The sequence below is a fragment of the Pollicipes pollicipes genome, unplaced genomic scaffold (genome assembly GCF_011947565.3).
Source record: "Pollicipes pollicipes isolate AB1234 unplaced genomic scaffold, Ppol_2.1 Scaffold_1600;HRSCAF=1878_pilon_pilon_pilon, whole genome shotgun sequence".
NCBI classification, from domain to species: Eukaryota; Metazoa; Arthropoda; class Thecostraca; order Pollicipedomorpha; family Pollicipedidae; genus Pollicipes; species Pollicipes pollicipes.
The window spans coordinates 25,847,772-25,861,246 of NW_023595962.1; the positions used below are offsets into that span (position 1 = coordinate 25,847,772).

Consider the following 13,475-nt stretch of genomic DNA (forward strand, 5'->3'; position numbering starts at 1 on the left):
GTCATCACCAGTCAACTGTAATTGGTGCACGAAGTCATCAACAGTCAACAGCCATCGGTGTAGGAAGTCATCAGCAGTCATCAACAGCCATCAGCCATCGGTGCACGAAGTCATGAACAGTGAACAGTCATCGTTGCACAAAATCATGAAAGCCAAGAGTCATCGGTGCACGAATTCACCAACAGTCATCAGTCATCGGCGCACGAAGTCATTAATAGTCATCATCGTAAACCATTGGTTTACGAATTCATTAACAGTCAACAGTCATTGTTGCACGAAGTCATCAACAGTCATCAGTCATTCGCGCACGAAGTCGTTAAAAGCTGCAGTCATTGGTGAACGCTTCGGTTTTCGTTGACAACTTCCTCTGTCCTGGGTCCGTCTCCTGCCTGCCCTGGTCCGTAGTCCGTGCCGGCTCCCGTGTGACACGCACTTCCGCATGACAGGCGCCCCCGTATGACAGGCGCTCCCGTGTGACAAACGCTTCCGTATGACAGGCGCTCCCGTATGACATACGCTCCGGTATGGCAGGTGCTTCCGTATGACAGACGCTCCCGTGTGACACGCACTCCCGTATGGCAGGCGCCCCCGTGTGACAGGCGCTCCCGTGTGACATACGCTCCCGTATGACAGGCGCTCCCGTGTGACATACGCTCCCGTATGACAGGCGCTCCCGTATGACAGGCGCTACCGTGTGGCATACGCTGCCGTATGACAGACACCCCCGTGTGACAGGCGCTCCCAAGTGAAAGATGCTTCCGTAGTGACAGGCTCTCCCGTATGACAGGCTCTCCCGTGTGACAGGCGCTCCTGTGTGACAGCCTCTCCCGTACGACAGGTGCTCCCGTATGGCAGGTGCTTATGACAGGCTCTCCCGTGTGACAGGCGCTCCCGTGTGACAGGCGTTCCCGTATGACAGGCGCTCCCAGGTGACAGGTGCCCCGGCACCAGTCGCCGTGCTCGTCCGGCACCTGTCCACCTGCCGTTCCGGGCCGCCAGCGGAGGACAAGGGGGCGCGTGTGTTCCGTGTTGGCCGACCGCCACCGCGCGGACTGACAGGCGGCTAGGCCGATATTTTCTCTCGGCTCGCTACTTAGTTTGTTGCGGTCCGTCGCGACGCAAGACAAACCAGTTTCTGATGGCGCCGCGGCACTGCGACGTTGGCAGGCTTACTGTTTAGCGGTTGGTGCGCTGTGAGGTCGGCGGGTAAACAGTGCATCTGGCGGGTATGCTGTAAATTCGGCAGGGAAAACTGTACAACTAGTGGTAACAATTTATGGCCCGAGCTGTTTACTGCTTCAGTTGGTAGGTACGCTGCCTAGTTGATATGGTAGACCCTGCAGTTGGCAGGTGAGCTGTACAGCTGGTGGTTAAGCAGTTCGCCGATTGATTGAAACGGTTTACGTGTTCGGCAGCTTACAGTTTGTGGATACACGTGCGGCTCAATCCTTGTGCAGGGAAAGCTTCCCCGCTGCGGGCAGGAGCTTCTCGCCTGTCACGGCTATCTTTATGTCCGTTGCTGTGAATTGCGCAGCTGGTTAGTCCAACCGTGTCGCTGTCACAGTGGATGTTACAGGTGAATTCATCCTCAAAGCTGGAGCCGTCCCATGCGCTGGGTTGGGTTAACTCTATCAAAGAGGACATAGCCCGCATGACACGAAGTGATGCATATTATAAAGTCGTCACCAGCGCAAATACTTTCTTCTGCTCTTCTTCGACTATCATCAACCGATTATTTTTGTTAGGACTTCCCGAAAGCACTTGCCTGAAAGTGGCAAATATGCATGTCTTCACTCGCCCGACCATCCTGCATCAAGGCTTTACTGACCCTCTTTACTGACCCGCTCTTGGGCAAACGTCAGGTCTACTCGCAGCAGGCGTCGAATTAGACGCGTCTGTATCGAACTCCATGTTTGCGGTTTGAGGCGTGAGGGAACAGCACACAAGGTGACTGTTCCAGCTCAAGGCCATGTTGGATACACTTTTGCAACTTTCCACCAGGTGCTCCTCTCTTCTCACGTTGAGCTCCAGCTTATCTTTATTCAATCGCTACCGATGCGCTTTGAGGACTCTGAGCACAAGACGTTGCCATCTGCGCGAGTCGTGAGGGACGACATGTGCGTACACGCACACGCACGTATTCAGATGTTGTTCTAGTGGCCTGCCGCCGGGCCTGATGTGCCAATGCTCAAACTCGTCTCGCGACCGACATAGAAGGGATCCCTTGATTTATTTCATTTCACTGAACGGCAAATGATCGTTGTTCAACTTAATATCGGGTTGAAAAAATAAAACGTGCCATTTTTTCCAGAAAATGAGGTTAAAGCTTAAACCAGTTGACTTACGTATCCATCTGGCATTGAATGTGATGTTTCCGATTCCCCATATTTGCTTCATTGATTCGTTGTTTATTTGTTTGCTTCGCTCCTTTTTCAGAAAAAAGCATTTAGCCCTCCGATGAGCCTTGCCTTAGCCTTAATCTTTCCAACCGTTTTTGCTAGAGCAAACTGGAAGGCCGGTTTCGTGACGTCATCGCGTATTTTCATCTGGTATTAGTTGCTTACCGGTACGCCATGCGAATTTTCAGCTTCCAGAACTGTGTTTTGGTCGCATAATCCCCTGAATCGCTGTTTTCGTCGAATTTGAAAGGGGTACCGTGTTTTTATCCAAGCAAGTTGTTGTGGATGACCACGTCATGCCGACTCGGTTAGAACGGGACGTTCTTTGACGAGTTGGAATGCATGCGTCACTACACGCGAAATCCAGGAATATGTTACACTTATTGGCATGAGTATATACATGTGAGATCCGGTATTGTCAAGAGATCATCACGCTAATTCGCGATTTGTAAAAACAAATTTTCGATTTTAGATTGTTACCCTCATGTCAGCTGTATGCTGCTGGCTCTTGGCCTCGTCAGGTGCGTGGCCACTTCAAGATACGGCACATAGTCCTTAACTGTCATCGTTTCCTATTTCTGTACACGCCATTGTTCGACATGCGTGGTGCGTAGTCTGCCAGAGTCTGGTCTGGTAGATGAATTTCCCTCTGGTAAAGCTCTCCTTGGATTTCGCGTTCAGGATTCGGTGCGCCCCAATTATTATGTTTTTAATCATTACACAATTATTTAATAATTGCATTTCATTATCATTAGATACTAATTTAATTATGCTATGATTATTTAATTATTATATTAAATCATTATATAATTATTTTCATCCATTCGGGAAATTGTCGTACCTTCGAAATCAAACCACCGCCAAAATTTGACTATCTATAACCCTCTATACCAATAACACTTCAGTCTGGTTAGGACATGTCACGAGCTTACAAGGTTATATCATGCTACTTGAATCTAGAGTGGTTTATTTGACCCAATCCGGTTCTGTGCTTCAAAAGCTTTCAGTCCATCTCTAACATAGCATGTTTTATCTGAAATTTTCCGATGCGATCCGACCCCTAAGTCGCAAGCCTAACTCCATGCAGTCCGTTAAGAAGTCAACGTGATACTAGCGACTGAATACTGCCGACACGTTATCACGTGTGACTGAATGCAAGTCTGGGATAGCTCGTGCACGTTAATCCTTGAACCCACCGTTCGATATTTACCTGACTTGAGATTCTGAACAGCCACGTTGCATGCAGTTGTCTCACGACACGTGTAAGCATATAGGTAGATAAGTATATACGCGTACATAAGTGCCTCAACCTCGCCGCCCATTCTGCCATGACATCTCCGTGTCGCCCCTGCAGAGCGGCGGCGGCGGCGGCGGCGGCGGCGGCGGCACGTGCGCCGTGTGCGCCCAGCCGGCTCGCCAGCCCTGCCCAGACTGTGAGCGGGTCCTCTACTGCGGCGACGAGCACCGCAAACAGCACGCTTCCGGCGGCCACGCGGTCGACTGCCGGGCGTTCGAGGTCCTCAAGAATGACCTCTACGGCAGGTCAGACTCCTGGGTCACAGCGTCCGGGGGAGGGGAGGGGGGGGGGGGGGTGGCGTCGCGTGGGAGGTCGTTGGTGCCTGCTCACCATCATGTTCATCGTAGCGCATCATGTGGTCATCTCAAAGTGTTCTGTGTGTCAGCGTTGGCATCCAGGGCGTCAGAGGTCATATATAGTCACATCATAACAATTGTTTTAGGTTGCCGGCCCAATATTGCAACATGTGCCTTTGATGATGAAGTTTCCAGCACCAAGGTGTCTAATGCGCTAGTATGTGACACTGCACCTGATATGGTCCTTGTCCGACCTGCACCTCGGTGACTGGACCTAGCCAAACCGAGTGTTGGCGACCTGACCTGGCCTGGCGGCAGGTACGTGGTGGCCAGCCGCGACCTGGAACCCGGTGACCTGGTGCTCCGAGAGAAGGCGGCCGTGTTCGGCCCCAAGCAGAACTCTACGCCCGCCTGCCTCGGCTGCACCTGCATGCTGGAGGACGATGACTTTAGGTGAACGCATCCCGTAATAATCCGTGCTGAAAGGCAATTGTTTGATTTGCGACTTGCAGCTCGTAATGTGACAAAGTCCAACGCGCAGCATATCGTGCCTTGCGACATGTAAATCGAATAACATGCGACGGCACATGGATCCCGAATGTATTGAAATTCGGTGGGCCGGAGCCCGTGACCTTGATGGCTTGGGAGCCTGTGACCTCGGAACCCGTGGCCCTGGAGCCCGTGACCCCGGAGCCCGTGACCTTGATGGCTTGGGAGCCTGTGACCTCGGAACCCGTGGCCCTGGAGCCCGTGACCTCGGAACCCGTGGCCCTGGAGCCCGTGACCTTGGTAGGCTGGGAGCCTGTGACCTCCGAGCCCGTGGCCCTGGAGCCCGTGACCTCGGAACCCGTGGCCCTGGAGCCCGTGACCTTGGTAGGCTGGGAGCCTGTGACCTCCGAGCCCGTGAGCTCGGAACCCGTGGCCCTGGAGCCCGTGACCTCGGAACCCGTGGCCCTGGAGCCCGTGACCCCGGAGCCCGTGACCTTGGTGGCCTGGGAACCTGTGACCTCGGAGCCCGTAATCTCAGACCCCGTGACCTCGCAGCCCGTGACCCCGGAGTCCGTGACCTTGGTGGCCTGGGAACCTGTGACCTCGGAGCCCGTAATCTCAGACCCCGTGACCTCGCAGCCCGTGACCCCGGAGTCCGTGACCTTGGTAGGCTGGGAGCCTGTGACCTCCGAGCCCGTGAGCTCAGACCCCGTGACCCCGGAGCCCATGACCCCGGAGCCCGTGACCCCGGAGCCCGTGACCTTGGTAGTCTGGGAGCCTGTGACCTCCGAGCCCGTGATCTCAGACCCCGTGGCCTCGTAGCTCGTGACCAGCCCGTGTGACCCGGCCGTCTGCGGCAGGTGTTCGCAATGCCAGTACCCGCTGTGCTACGGCACCGCGGTGATGAGCAGAGTCCACAACACCAGGTTGAGCTGGGCGGCGCCGCCGCTCCCGCCGCGCGGGGCTGGCTAGCCCCGCCGCTTCAGCGGTTGGCAGAAGCCAGGCCGGCAGTGCCACTGCTGGGCATGTCTTCGCAAACGAGCACGCTAATCAAGGGGATTGTTTATCCGTGGTGTGGAAACGTCAACGTAACGTTTATTTAATGCATCAGCAATTCACAGGATAAAGCCAGGTGCGGAAGCAGTCACTTTCAAGAACAATGATCAAACATCCACACACACACCCATATATGTGTGTGTATTGTGTGTGCGTGTGCATGTGTATTGTGTGTAATCTGTATGTGGGTGTGTGTGTGTGTGTGTGTGTGTGGTGGGTGTGTGTGTGTATGGTGTGTGTGTGTGTGTGTGGTGTGTGGTGTGTGTGTGTGTGTGGGTGTGTGTGTGTGTGTGTGTGTGGTGTGGTGTGTGGTGTAATGTGTGTGTGTGTGTGTGTGGTGTGTGTGTGTATATGTGTGCATATATTCACCACACAGACCAAGACTCATCGGTCATCAAAAGAATGCTCTGCGAGTGCCGGCGAACCTTATCAATCAGATCGCAATGATTTTGCTGACTGGAAAAAGGCGATTGAGAGAGAGTGCTATACAAGACGACTGCAGGCAATGGATGAACGTGTGAGAAACTCAATTTTAAGAGCATTGGCTCTTCCAAATTTATCGTGAAAAAGGCCGGTGTGCAGATAGCGTGCGGAGGGTGGGGGGGGGGGGGGGGGGGGGGGGGGGGGGCGGGTGTATAGCTAGACAGAATAGTGATCTAAGGTGAGCGCGGGGAAGCCTGTGATGATATGCCTGCGTTGTATGAAAATATTATTCCGGACCGAGTGAAGCGGGGGGCAGAAAGAGGACACCGGAACTGGGTACTCCAGTGGGGGACACCGGGACTGGGTACTCCAGTGGGGCACACCGGGACTGGGCACTCCAGTGGGGGACACCGGGACTGGGTACTCCAGTGGGGCACACCGGGACTGGGTACTCCAGTGGGGGACACCGGAACTGGGTACTCCAGTGGGGCACACCGGAACTGGGTACTCCAGTGGGGGACACCGGAACTGGGTACTCCAGTGGGGCACGCCGGAACTGGGTACTCCAGTGGGGCACACCGGGACTGGGTACTCAAGTGGGGCACACCGGGACTGGGTACTCCAGTGGGGGACACCGGAACTGGGTACTCCAGTGGGGCACACCGGGACTGGGTACTCCAGTGGGGCACACCGGGACTGGGTACTCCAGTGGGGGACACCGGAACTGGGTACTCCAGTGGGGCACACCGGAACTGGGTACTCCAGTGGGGGACACCGGGACTGGGTACTCCAGTGGGGCACACCGGGACTGGGTACTCCAGTGGGGGACACCGGAATGGGTACTCCAGTGGGGCACACCGGGACTGGGTACTCCAGTGGGGCACACCGGGACTGGGTACTCAAGTGGGGCACACCGGGACTGGGCACTCCAGTGGGGGACACCGGGACTGGGTACTCCAGTGGTGCACACCGGGACTGGGTACTCCAGTGGGGCACACCGGAACTGGGAACTCCAGTGGGGCACACCGGAACTGGGAACTCCAGTGGGGCACACCGGGACTGGGTACTCAAGTGGGGCACACCGGGACTGGGCACTCCAGTGGGGGACACCGGGACTGGGTACTCCAGTGGGGCACACCGGAACTGGGTACTCCAGTGGGGCACACCGGGACTGGGTACTCCAGTGGGGCACACCGGGACTGGGTACTCAAGTGGGGCACACCGGGACTGGGCACTCCAGTGGGGGACACCGGGACTGGGTACTCAGTGGTGCACACCGGGACTGGGTACTCCAGTGGGGCACACCGGAACTGGGAACTCCAGTGGGGCACACCGGACTGGGAACTCCAGTGGGGCACACCGGGACTGGGTACTCAAGTGGGGCACACCGGGACTGGGCACTCCAGTGGGGGACACCGGGACTGGGTACTCCAGTGGGGCACACCGGGACTGGGTACTCCAGTGGGGCACACCGGAACTGGGAACTCCAGTGGGGCACACCGGAACTGGGTACTCCAGTGGGGCACACCGGGACTGGGTACTCCAGTGGGGCACACCGGGACTGGGTACTCCAGTGGGGCACACCGGGACTGAGCACTCCAGTGGGGCACACCGGAACTGGGAACTCAAACCCCAACACATGAGAAACCGGTGACGTGGCCGTCCGAGCCAGGCAAGATGTAAAATGGCGGCACCGCTCCAAATAACGCCACCGTATTATTGACAACGGTCATTGATGGCATATAAGCAATGATAGCACACGGAAAAACCTTGTGACTGAATCGTTTTCGACGAGGACACGGCAGCCTTCGCACGCTTCGTGTGAGAAAGCCCAGCATCCTGTTCGCTTTTGAGACAATCGAATTTCTATGATTAGCAAATGTAAGTTTAGTATCCGGGAGAGCGCCAAGATCACGAATCTGCTGGCAGCTATCCAGGCGGCGAGCGTTTAGCGCATATGAGTGGTGAGCAGATGACGTGCGGAAGGTGAATGAGATGATATTGCACTTTTTTGGACTGGACTTATTGCTGGACTCAATTTCAGTCCCCAGTGTTGCATTGACCGGCGGCGCAGTGTTCCGCTGACCGGAGGTACAGTGTTCTGCTGACCGGCGGTGCAGTGTTCCGCTGACCGGAGGTACAGTGTTCCGCTGACCGGAGGTACAGTGTTCTACTAACCGGCGGTGCAGTGTTCCGCTGACCGGCGGTGCAGTGTTCTGCTGACCGGCGGCGCAGTGTTCCGCTGACCGGAGGTACAGTGTTCTACTAACCGGCGGTGCAGTGTTCCGCTGACCGGCGGTGCAGTGTTCTGCTGACCGGCGGTGCAGTGTTCCGCTGACCGGCGGTGCAGTGTTCCACTGACCGGCGGTGCAGTGTTCCGCTGACCGGCGGTGCAGTGTTCCGCTGACCGGAGGTGCAGTGTTCCGCTGACCGGAGGTGCAGTGTTCCACTGACCGGCGGTGTAGCGAGCTATGGCCGCCACGGCAGGTGGAGTGTGCAGTGCTGGCCGTCGGCGGGGTGCGCGCCCGACCGGAGGTCGAGGACTGGAGTCGGCCGGCCGCTTACCTCGAGGCCATCACCACAGTGCGGGTGAGTCCGCCGCAGCAGCGGCAGCGGATATGACCTCGGGATAGCAAGCTCAGGCCGCAGGTGACGGCCCCCAGCCCTCCGAGCAGGCGGTCAGAGCCCCCGCCACCCGAGCTGAGGGGCCTTAGCCCATCCCCCCCCCCCCGTAGCTGATGCCATGATGAGCCCATAAAAGCGCGTTGAATGTGGGATATGATGAGCACATAGCAACGAGTTGAACGTGGGACATGAGGAGCCCATGAGAATGCGTTGAACGTAATGAACCGCTTTGCTGCTGGTTAACTAGCGTGCTTCAGTTACAAGTGTTAGCATTTTGGTGTGTTTGAAATGCTTGCTTAGCGCGACCAAAACCTCGACCGTGGTACGGTTGCTTTGTGGCACAATCACATAACACGTCACCGGGTGCTACTGTTATATGTACCTGTGGCGGGTATCCTGGCCTCATCTTCGGTGTGTTTGTCACGATGATCAGTCGGCCCGGTGTCTCTGATCCGTCACGCACTCGAAGAGTTTATTCCCGGACCAAGTGGGGCGACTGAATCAGCTCGTCAAGGCGAGCATTGCCCAGATGTAGCACAGATGAAAGACAGTTTCGAGGGCACCGCTTCGGCACGTGCCACCCGCTGTGGCTGCTTGCCTCACGACAATCGCCAAAAGGCCCTTCAGGGCAGTCTCAGACGTCCCTCCTGCTCTCCTCGCTCCGGGACAGCTGCTGAAGCTGCAGGAGACGCAGCCGATGCTGTGGGAGCGAGTAATGCAGATGGACGCCAGCCCAGACCACTGGCCCTCGTCCGAGGTCGCCGCCGTGTTCCAGCACAACGTGATCAACTTCCTCAGGAGTGTCTGCAAGGTCGGTGGACGCAGACGTCTCGGGGCGGGACGTGTGCTACGGAGTCATGGGAAGTCAACTGCCGTGGTTGCATGCTATGGTCGGCCATGGTCACTGCCGTGTTGCACCTGCTGTATCAAATTGAATGATGAATATTCTTTGCGAAGCCCGTGTTCTCGCCGGCGCGAGAGTTTCACACTTATGCTGCCAGACCGTGAAGGATGCCTGGTGGTGGTAAACACTGCCCGGGACCTTCTAGACCCCGTTGCTTTGGAGCGTGTCGACGTCCCGCGGGCAGGCTGCTGCTTGCCCTTGTTAAGCGTTGATCACCCCCTGCTGAGCCCAGTGACCCTGGACGTGGACTTGCCCCGTGATCAGTGCCGATTTACGGTGAACCGCGTGGCAACCTCATGTCCCCAGCCAACCCTCTCGACCTCAGAGACCCCGGCTGACCCCGGTGACTCCGACCACCCACCATGACCCCTTGTGACCCGAGACTAACCTGACCTGACCCGTGGTGACCCGAGACTCGCCATGACGCCACCAGGTGGAGGCCGACGAGAAGCTGCTGCACAAGCTGGGCGGCATTCTGGTGACGAACGCCTTCGAAGCGCGCGGCCGCGGTCCCGGCTCGCACGTGCGCTGTCTGTTCCCCGACGCCGGCCTTCTACCGCACAGCTGTCGCCCCAACGTGCACCACACGGTCGACCGGGAGTACGTCATTTATCTGCGGGCCGCACAGCCCATCAAAAAGGTACGCTGTCGCAACGCTAGTTCGTGGGACCGTGGCATGGTGGCGGGACAGGGCCTACGTGATGTTGTCTTTCCTCACAGTTTGTTGTTACCGCACTTTCAGTTTCTTGTGTTCTTGTGTGCCGCACTGTCAGTCTGTCTACACAGCGCGTGTAGGTATTTGAGAAGACATTTTTACTTTGGATGGATACGTGCCGTTGATTTTCCATCACTATACTTCTTCTTGATCCTGACCTTCGCACTCATGGTAAGGGTACAACTTGCAACAGTTTCATTTGTTATAAATTTTAAAAAAATACTGACTAGTGTGTTATATTCGCGGTGTATGTTTATAGAGGCGTATAATACATACATAAGCATGTTCATGGCTGTGCCCTAGAGTCCGTTCAGAAACTCGTCGCTGCAAATCGATTAGTTGTGAGTGGCACAGAACTCTGTACCCGACATCATATCATAAATAATGCTGCTGTAGCTATATATCGAGGAGAAGGAGCAGTGAAACAAATAATCCCTTGCGTCGCGGGCTCATATTGTGATTCCCCCCAAAATGCCGAAGTTCCATTAGGGTGGCTTTGCTTCGAGGCGAGCGTGTTTGCTGTCTAGGAAGCAGTGTAGCCGAAAAAACAGCTAGACTAACGTAGCTGGGTACCGGTCAAACAGTAAAACCGTGGATAACAATATCAAAATAACAGTTGAAGAGCGTCTGGGGCTGGGACGACAGCGCTTATCCTCGGCAGGCTGACTGATATGCATCCTACCGAAGCCTAATACCATGTCTTTTGTTCCAACCGTCTCTGTGCTGTTTCCGTGCACCGATCCTCCACCAAGGAACCTGCCCACATCCTTCCGGTCGGATGCTCTCGGGCTGATACCAGATAGTCTCTCAAATCCTGGTGCGACTTGTTGCCAGTAAGTAGAAGATATTTGGGAGCACGGCGATAATTAGGCGATTTACCACCAGGGCTTTGTTCTAGGCCTTCCCACTTTTCCTCCTGGGGATGCCGCTGCCAAACGCCGCGCTCATAGTTGCGCTCACGACCCCTGATCCCTGATCAAAGACCCTGCACAGCCCAGGTCACTCATGAGAGAGTGCGTCATGCCCGTGTGAGTGAAACATTACGTTGGTCCGGCGCTGAGGGTCATTGGGTTAGACGAGGCCTGCAGTCTGGTACGAGTAAAGGTCGGTTGTAAGATAAATATGCCGCACCCCAAGAGCACTGAGAGTTCTTTCGAGGCACAAGCGCAGCCAGAAGGGTGTCTGAATGTCGGACGGCTAGTCGATCATCGGCCCGAGCACCACCAGCGTCTTAGACTTCAGGGCAGAGCCCGCCGTCAGTCAATCCTGCTGAACATTGAAACTCGTCCAACCGGCCGGCTTTTCAGTCTTGTGGACTTCCAACAGCCGTACCGCGTTTCACGGCTGACTGAACTTGCCGGCAGTGAAGTTAATTTGTGACCCTTCAGCGGACACAGATTTGAAAGGCCCTTGTTGCGTTGCAGCTGCACAGCCTGTGAAGTGAGTCGGAAAGGGGACACATCACTGTCGCCGTTTTGCTGCAGAGATTGTGCTCGAAAGGGGCCAAGGCATACCTAGAGGTTGTGCTTGGAAGGGGCCAAGGCATACCAGAGGTTGTGCTCGGAAGGCGCCAAGGCATACCAGAGGTTGTGCTCGGAAGGCGCCAAGGCATACCAGAGGTTGTGCTGGGAAGGCGCCAAGGCATACCAGAGGTTGTGCTCGGAAGGCGCCAAGGCATACCAGAGGTTGTGCTCGGAAAACGCCGAGGCATACCAGAGGTTGTGCTCGGAAAACGCCAAGGCATACCAGAGGTTGTGCTCGGAAGGCGCCAGGGCGTACTAAAGGTTGTGCTCGGAAGGTGCCAAGGTATACCAGAGGTTGTACTTGGAAGGCGCCAAGGCATACCAGAGGTTGTGCCCGGAAGGCGCCAAGACATACCAGAGGTTGTGCTCGGAAGGCGCCAAGGCATACTAGAGGTTGTGCTCAGAAGGCGCCAAGGCATACCAGAGGTTGTGCTCGGAAGGCGCCAGGGCATACCAGAGGTTGTGCTCGGAAAGCGCCAAGGTACACCAGAGGTTGTGCTCGTAAGGCGCCAAGGTACACCAGAGGTTATACTCGGAAGGGGCCAAGGTACACCAGTAGCTCAAGGACTACCTGGAGAGGGCCAAAGAACGCCTGACCAGAAGCATATGAGTGAAATGCCTTTTCAATCCTACATCACCGGCGCTCATGCTCCCGCGCGAAGGGCGGAAGACGGCTTCCTCCTTCAGCGGCACTGTTTCAAGGCAGTGCTGCCATCTTTATTCGTGGCAGGTCACCACAGTTATGCTCGCTAACTGACCTGACATGTGAGACGCATGAAGCACCTTCCCTATCGTGCCAGGGAGAAGCTGCTGGTGGGCACGCACGCCTGGCAACACTCGGACAGCGAAACTGAACTGCCAGCAGATCAGATGCTGGTTGGCCATGGTCAGCTGCTGTGCCGCGTCATCTGATCGGTTCCTGTGACCGCAGCAGGCCTGCCTGAAAGTCTGAAGACTCGACTGGCTCACGACACTACTTACCCCCTCCCCTCTCCGAAGGAGCTTTCCTGCAATCCCTCACCCCCAGTGAAGGAAAGCTAGACATATTGCCAACGTCGGTTAGAGCTTTGAAGTCTCTATCATACCGGCCGCTTCAACAGGGCATGCAGCGTTGCGTGCTGCAACCACGACAGTTACAACACAGGCCTTTTGGCGTACGGACTACCACAAGCATTAGGGAGAAATCGCACGCTTTATCCGTTACACCGGCAAGTGGACGGACATCGGAGACAGCGAAGGGGAGCTGGGTGTGCATGGTGATGCTGACTATGAACAGTAGTAGAGGAATGTGACGAATGCTGGCTGCTAGTATTGCGCTCAAAAACTCTTTAGATGTCGTGACGCTGTGCGTCAAAGGCCTCTTCGAGTTTGATAGTTGTCCTCTGATTTGGCATGAAATTAGACCTCGTAGTTCGAGACAAAGCTCAGAAATTGACTCGCCACTGGTGATAACGCCCATAATGAGATATTGCATGACCATTTGTGTCATCAAGGTCAAAGGTAATTGAGCATGTAAGAAAATTAGTTGTCATTCAAAATGTCGCTGGTCGCCATCCTGAACTTCTAAAGATGGTGAAGGCTGTTCAAATAACAACGCCGTTAACTTGGATCTCCTTATGATAAAAAACTTAGTTCCGTGAAGAAGGGTGCGATATCTAACGTTGCAGAGTAAACATTTCGACAACTTGACTATATGAGCTACCCCATGGAGCTAAAGAGTGACTAATTAACATATTAACCTTTACACG

General features: G+C 55.6%; 1 protein-coding gene across 1 annotated transcript in view; it reads left to right on the top strand.

The window, feature by feature from the left end:
• Window positions 1–5,350: 5,350 nt before the first annotated feature.
• LOC119089333 (uncharacterized) overlaps window positions 5,351–13,475 on the top strand; it is a 66,230-nt gene continuing 58,105 nt past the window's right edge. The window contains exons 1-4 of the mRNA XM_037212005.1: window positions 5,351–5,407; window positions 8,448–8,549; window positions 9,256–9,396; window positions 9,923–10,129. Coding sequence (XP_037067900.1) covers window positions 5,351–5,407; window positions 8,448–8,549; window positions 9,256–9,396; window positions 9,923–10,129 — 507 coding nt within the window. The remainder of the gene's footprint in view (window positions 5,408–8,447; window positions 8,550–9,255; window positions 9,397–9,922; window positions 10,130–13,475) is intronic.